The sequence below is a fragment of the Pteropus vampyrus genome, unplaced genomic scaffold (assembly GCF_000151845.1).
Source record: "Pteropus vampyrus isolate Shadow unplaced genomic scaffold, Pvam_2.0 Scaffold7, whole genome shotgun sequence".
NCBI classification, from domain to species: domain Eukaryota; kingdom Metazoa; phylum Chordata; class Mammalia; order Chiroptera; family Pteropodidae; genus Pteropus; species Pteropus vampyrus.
This window is the reverse complement of record NW_011888788.1, coordinates 6,116,814-6,124,141: the sequence shown is the minus strand read 5'-3', so window position 1 is coordinate 6,124,141 and position 7,328 is coordinate 6,116,814. Positions and strand designations below refer to the sequence as shown.

At 44.8% G+C, this 7,328-nt stretch overlaps 1 protein-coding gene across 2 annotated transcripts in view; it reads right to left on the bottom strand.

Annotated features, from left to right (window-relative positions):
- Nucleotides 1-5,976, bottom strand: part of LAMP5 (lysosomal associated membrane protein family member 5) — an 18,105-nt gene extending 12,129 nt beyond the window's left edge. Inside the window, exons 1-5 of one of the 2 annotated variants that reach the window (XM_011370158.1) lie at nucleotides 5,439-5,976; nucleotides 4,748-4,920; nucleotides 4,242-4,373; nucleotides 4,011-4,116; nucleotides 2,377-2,565 (exon numbers count right to left, since the gene is read on the bottom strand). In XM_011370158.1, coding sequence (XP_011368460.1) covers nucleotides 2,377-2,565; nucleotides 4,011-4,116; nucleotides 4,242-4,373; nucleotides 4,748-4,920; nucleotides 5,439-5,502 — 664 coding nt within the window. In that variant the 5' untranslated portion in view covers nucleotides 5,503-5,976. The remainder of the gene's footprint in view (nucleotides 1-2,376; nucleotides 2,566-4,010; nucleotides 4,117-4,241; nucleotides 4,374-4,747; nucleotides 4,921-5,438) is intronic. The other variant, XM_011370165.2, reaches the window with a different exon arrangement.
- Nucleotides 5,977-7,328: the final 1,352 nt, after the last annotated feature.

Below are 7,328 nucleotides of genomic sequence, written 5' to 3'. Positions count from 1 at the left end.
AATAAAATGATCCCTTACAAAACACTGTGAGGGGCAGGTGCAGAGAGGCACAGACAGGAGCCAGGAGCAAAAGAATCCCTGCCACACAAAGGCACATCATCCAGTGAGTGATTCTGAATGAGGTGCCTCCCTATCCCTCCCATGCCCTCCCCACCCCCGCCCCCAAGCATCAAGGCTTGAGCCCCAGGGTACCATACAGGAGGGAACATCCTAATTATTATCCAGAAAAGCCTGGGTGAGACAAGTGCAATTTGCTTGTTCTTAATATATCTGCATTTAGGAAGTTATACAAGCTTACAAACTCTCCAAGTCTATCACACCTCTCTAGGACCTGAAAGTGGATGAAAACTGCTTTTTCAAATAAAAGATGTCATTAAGTTCATGCCATGAACTTCATCGATTTTCAGAAGAGTAGCTCTCGTCCTTATTCAGTTCTTATTTACTCTTACTTTGTACACAATCCTAAACATCCATGAGATTTGATTTCTCAGTCCATAAACAATTTAGAAATAAGCAGCAATTTAGAAATAACCCAGAGTGGGCTAGAGTAAGGTTCTGGTAAGCAGCAATTATAGCACCACTAGCACCAAGAAGTAAAGAAGTACCTAAGAACAACAAGCCAGTAAAAAACAAGAAGTAACTAGAGACTATTAAAAGTACACATATAAACTCAAAAGCATCTATGGTAGGGACCCTGGGGAATGATTCTACACAATTCAGTATTTTCATAATAAATTCCTGGTCATCAATAATCACAAGTCCAATTATATTTAATTATATTTAATGTTTTCAGTTTAAGAAAGACACTATTACTTTTATAAATACTTTTCTAATGAAACATTTTTTAAAAAATGTTAAGGTCTTGACATTTAGAGTTTAGTTTCAATTTCGTAGAAAATACATTAAATGGAGTAGCCCATCCTTTCATGTGAACAGGTAAGTACGGCACTGCTTTACTAAATCAATTAAATTCTGATTTGCCTGGCACTGAAGCTTTTGGAATCTCTATTAATTGAGTCAACAGCTTCAGAATGTCAATTTAGCCGAAGTTAACTGGGCATCTACAATGTGCCAAGCACTGTATTAGGTGCTAAAAATACAAAGATGAAAAAGAATCTGGCCCTTCTCTAAGGGAGATAGAATTCCCAAATGCTTTCTGAATAATCAGGCAGGGGGCCATGATTTTATTCAGTATAGTGTTTGAGTCAGAGGGGCATTTTATGAAAGCTGGATTCCTTGTGAAATGACTTAATTATTTGTATTGGACACAGATGGGGATTCCCTAATATCCTGCACATTTAAATAGTTGTATTCACCTGGGGAGCCCCAGCTCAAAGGAAGGCATCCACAAAGCAATCAGAATCTCTTCTCATTTCTTAACCACAAGGAATAAACAGAATATCAAACTGTCTTTAACAACCTCCCCCAGACAAGAAAGAGAAAACAAATGAATTGAAGAATTTACTTACCCTAAAATTCCCCAGTGTAAATTGTTGGACAAACTGCAGAAAGGTAGACTCCCCTCATGCCCTACCTCTGCTGGGAGGCAGAGAACCAAGAGACTGTGGATGCCCTGAATGTGTCTCAGTTGTATCTTGCCTGATCACTTAAAGGGGCTAGCACAAATTGAGAAGAAGCATTTCAAGGAAGAGTAGATCAGGGACCTATGCCTCCAAGGAGCTTTGAGGGTATCCCTGCTACACAAGGTGAGTGCTGAACGGAGGCAGGTCTTCATAATTCTCTCTCTGTGATCTGGATGTGACTTACACACACACACACACACACACACACACACACACACACACACACCCCTATTGCATTCTAGCCACACTAAAACTTTAACTCATATTAGTAGAACTTGTAGCTGGAAGTGTCTGAGAGAACGTGGAAAAACTGAGGCCCATAGAAGCAAAGGCCCTTCTCCAATCCATGGCTCTCTAGGGAACTACTTGAGATTTTTAGCTGCCTTCTGATTGGAAGGTTTGTACCAAAATTATATGTATTTTTTCCAAGTTGAGTTTCTTACCTCTCTCCCTATCAAGGTTCTTCTTTTGGCAAAGGAAGGGGGCGGGGGAGAGAAAGATGATATTGAGAGAGAGGGAACGAGAGAGGAAAAAAAAGAGAGGCAAGGAATGAAGTGAAGGAGAGAAAGAGAGAGGAAAGAAAAAAGAGCCACTGAAGAAAATTGATGATTCAGTTTACTGCCTTTAGTCCTTGAAAAATATTACGGAGGGAGGCAGTGTCCAGTCAGCCTAGAGAAAATCCAAGTGGCAACAGCCTGGGACCCTGGCAGGTCTCCTTCCACATCCATCCTGAAGTCAGCCTTCCCCTCCCTCCCCACCCCCATCTCCCCCCACCCCCACCTCACCAACCTACCTTCACTGAAGACAAAATCGGAGATGATGTCAAAGGGCTGGATGTGAACTGCGGACAGGATCATGGTGACTGTCTTCTGTGGATCACTTGAGGCTAGTGAAATGGTCTGCTGAGCTTGACACTCGTAGGACTTTCCAGCTGGGGTGACCAAGGCAGAGAGGTGATGCGAGTTGGCGGTGTGCTTCCCAGCTGCAAGGAAGGCCCAGAGCAATGGTTAAGCCCCTCTCCATGGCAGAACCCTGGCTGCTCCTAACCTTCCTTGCAGAGAGTTGGCTCTTGCCTCTCAGCTCCAGACCCTTCTCTGGTCCCCTGTGTGGCCAGGCAATGTTGCCCTGCTGGGGCTGAGTCTGTGCTTATGGTTTCAAGTGGTGTCAAAGCACAAATACACTCATTCCTTCATAAGCAAGGGCTCAAACGATTGATTTGGAATTTTTGGAAATTTGGGGATTTCTTTTTGGAAGAAGAGCATGATACCTAAAAACTCAACCCTTTTTATTCTATAAAACCAAACCAGTGGAGATTCCAAACACAGAGAACAGCGACTTGGTTTTCCACATTTCACACTGACCCGCCAAAAATAAAATACCTTCTTCAACAAAGCACGGCTGATTTCTGGAGCCCTGGGAAGATGAATGCCCTTGAGCACATCTATACACCTCTTGAGGCCTGCCTCCTTTCTCTCCTTTTCTGGCATACATTTGTTTGGGGATTTCACCCTTTTTCCTTTTATTTGTGTTGTGTGGTGGTGGTGGTGGGGGGGTCTAATTTAACTAGGAAAATGCTTGAATATGCATTTTGATGAAGAGAAGAAAATGCTCTTTTTACTGTGATAAGAAAAAGGAGTGAAAAGGAAGAAATGACATGTATTCTTTCACGTGCTCAATAAAAATCTTTTCTTAGGTGCTCAGGTGAGCAAAGGCCTCATTATGAGTAGGTTAGAAAATTTACAAAATAAATTTAAACGTGGCCTTTGATAGTACCTGCAAATGTGAACATTGTTATTTGGGGAATGGATGTTCTTCTTGCCACAATATTTTTGGGGAATCTGGGCGTTTTGTTAGAGTGATGGCCAGGAAAACCTAATAAATTAGGCCACGATACAGAATGCGCTCTGGGGTGACTGCAGTCGATGACTGAAGATGGCGTGGGAGCCCTGCTGCCTTGCACAAAAAGGTACTGAAGGCCACCGAATATTGACCGAAAGTAAAGTCGTGCTGCCCCCTTCATGTTTCAGCGCGTGAGAAGAAAAATCGGGGTGCAGAAAAATAAAAATGCAGCTTTGCCCTTCTCCGCGCTCCTCTAAAGGACAAATCATAAGTTGTCCTGAAGCAGCCAGGGGAAGACAGACCCTCAAGAGACGTCTGCTCCGGGATCAGGCCACGGGTGATCGGCTGGTCCTCCGCCCGGGGTTCCTTGTGCATCGTCAAGGCCTGCGGTCCAAGGGACCTATCTGCTCTCCCGCTTTCTCTGCCCTAGAGAGCAAGCCCGAGCGGATTTGGCCTGGGAGCACAAAGCCGGGATCGGTTTCCATAAAATTTCCGAATATCCTGAGGAATTCGGACTTCAGGCCTGCGCTCTCTGCAGCGTCAGCGCTTTCCCAGACTCCCTCCCAAGCCCTGCAGGCCTCTGCTCACCACTGACTGCGTCTTTAAAATGGGTCTTCTCCGAGGAGTCGTAGACAAATTGGACCTTGCTCAGCCTCCATGTCGCCTCGGGTCCCTTGGACGTGTTGTGGCTTTCCTGACAAGCGTGGGAGGCGCGCGTCAACCTCCTCCGCAGCTTCAAGGTGAAGAAACTGCGGGGCGGCCCCTGCCCACACCCGCCCCGGAGTCTGCGTCTCCTTTGCGCGGTGGGCTCAGAGTTACCTTTACAAACAGCAGCTTGAGCGCGTACGCGCGATCCACCCAGAACACCTGCAGCTCTGACTCGTTGTGGCCACAGCGGCCCTTCACCTCAGCTCCCCGGGTCAGTGAGATATCAGCCTGTTCGGTGATCAGCTGGGAACACAGACGCCCCGCAACCCCTCAGCGCGCCCGCCCCCAGTGGGGGCTGTAAAGGGAGGTGCGGCCAAAGTCCGGGTGGCACGCCTGGACGCTCCTTTGCGCGCGCGCTCCCAGGTCCGGGAACATGCGGTTAGATGCTCTACGTGCAGACCCCGCCGTTAGGGAAGCAGAGAGAGGGGGGTTACTTTCAAAGCAGGCAGGGCGAGCGGAAGGCGTGACAAGCTGGAACCCCCATGCAGCATTCGGGAGTAGCTTGCAAGGGGCGCAAGGGGGAAGGAGGGCGACCCAGGTCTTCATAGGGCCTTGAGGGAGAGTGCCCTTCGCCCCTGGAGCCCCAGGAGCAAGCTGGGAGGAAAAAGGTTCCTTACATCGACATAATTGCTGGCCCATACATCATAAGGGACAATAAATTTGGCTGCAAACTCTGCCATGAGACATGTCGTCCCATTTTCCCGCACCACAAATATATCTTTTTCAGGGTTAGTGGAAAGGCCTGAGAGATTTTCCACTTCTTGTTCTGCCATGATTTGAGCCATTGTATCTGCGGGGGGAAAAATATCCTATCGGTTCTGGGCTCAGTGAGCCCACGCGTCTCTGGCACAAGGGTGAAGAAATAGTGGTCTGCGGGCTTGGGGTGACAAAGTTCTCTTCCCGAAGGCTGCTGTGCTGTGAGCCATTTCTCTAACCTAGCGCCAACAAATTCAACTTTTTGCTGTTAAATTTTAATACTAATAAATTTTTCTAAAATTTACCTAATATGTAGACTGACTGGCATTTTTCTTTATTTTAGTATTTTAAACCGAATCTTACCAATGCTCTAACCTCAAGAAGCAGGGCTGTATATCTGCCTGGGAGATGGCATACAGGTTTATGGCTCTCTGGGGAATTCCCCGCCACTGGCGAGAAGGCCCTCGCCCCACCCCTCACCCCCCAGAAAAGAAAAAATTTCGCAAAATATTAAGGGCCACATTTTGACCTTAGGCTACTGACTTTACTAAGCCGGTTCTGTTCTCTGAAAAGAGTGCACCCTGCCCTCGCGGTCGCCGAAACGCTACTCACGGAACAGCATCAGGAGAACTCGAAGTCTGGTGAAGCTGAGAACGTCTTTTCCGCGGAGATTCATGCTTGCCTAGCAGCGAATGAAGCCAGATGTGCTGCTGCAGAGGCCGCCGAAGAGGGAATCCCTCAAAGTCGCTGCCGGAGTGAGCCGTGGTGAGCGAGGGGCGGGGGAGCCGAGAGGGAGGTGGGAGGGAGCGCGTGCTCTGTGCGCGCTGGCGAGGACTTGGTGTTGGGTGCTGCACCGACCGATGCAGGCTTTACACGAATCTGCTCTGCTCACTGCAGAGGAATGGACCGCGCGGCGAGGGAGCTGTCCACGGCTGCGAGTGCTGAAAGGAATCGGTTGTGTTGCAGAAGTAAATGTGGCATGGCTTGTGCAGAGGGCCAATGAAATTTCGGGGGAGGGGGGTGCTAAAATCCTCCCTGAGTCTGTTTCCTGTTCAGCAATTGCATACACAAAGATGATCTGTCCTGAGAAACTTAATGGACTTATTCTATATCCCTCCTAAGAACAGTTATGTGGTGTAAATAACATCACCTAATAAAAATGCATCTGGCTCCTGAAAGAAAACAGCAGAGCACAAATTGTTGCTGCTTTGGGGGTGGAGGAGTAGGCAGGAATAAAGGAAAATGCTATGGCAACAGTTTCCTGCATTTGGTGATATCCCCTTTTCTCAATGAGCTCATCGGTTTAAAGTTAAATTGATGCCTTTTCAAATGAGGCCATCAGTCAGTCAATGCAGTATATCCATTTGGGCTTATTTTCTGTGAGTTCTGCTCTCTGGTTGCATGAGGACTTTGAAATCTGGGGTCACCTACCTACCCTCACTCATTATATTGTGACTACTCTGAGGATTGTGAGGCATATCTAGGGTCTCTTAGGACAGTAATGTGCATAGTTATGTACACACACAGTGATATTACTCCTCAGCCTCTAGTGGAACAGAAAAACAAATACTATTGAGCTAATTCTTATATTTACATTGTTGGAAGCTTTTCTTTATTTTTTTCCTCCATAAATCAGAATCAGAATGCAGCTATTTTAGAAATAAATATGCAGTTCTCATTAATGGTAGTGATGTCCAAATATTTAATTTCTTAGAGGATTTCATTATGCGAATAATCAGGAATAGGTCATAAAGCAATATCATATTAAGTGTCAAATTACAAAGTATTTTCATGTGCATTGTCAACTTCGATCCTCTCTACAACCTTAGAAGGCAGGCAAGGGAAGATACACCTTATTGTCGTTGTACATACCCCAAAACTGAGGCTCAGAGAAATTAAATGACCTTCCCAAATGTCACATGGTCGGTTAGTATTAAAGCAGAAAAATTACGTTTTAACTTTGCAGAGATTGTCTTTATTTTTTCTTATATAATACTTTGACCCAAAATATACCATATTTTGATTTCCATAAAAATATTTAGTGATGAAATAACAAGCTGAAATCTGAATTTTATAACATTCCTGAAATGTACAGAATGCTTTTTAAGTATAATAATATATTGACATAATATTTGCTCCAAAGTATCTATATAATTACTCTTTCAAGCCTATTCCTGTATCAATAATTAGGTCAATATTGTAGCTTTATTTTTATCTCCATATTTTGAGATTTAATCCAAACATTTCTCAAGAATTTTACATAAGTGATTATGTAAAGAAGAATTGAGGCAAAATTGTGATTGATATAAAGTTAATTATTACCAGTTTAGAGTGGAAGTTGTAAATTTTATATGCCTTACAACTTGTCATGTTAGCTATTGTTATTAAACCTATATTTCCTGTAGTACTGTAAAAACTAGAAAACAATGAGACATATGTAATGAAGCATTTGTATTCCCTCTCCTTCTTCCTCTCTCTTCCTCCAATATTTTAATGAGGAAA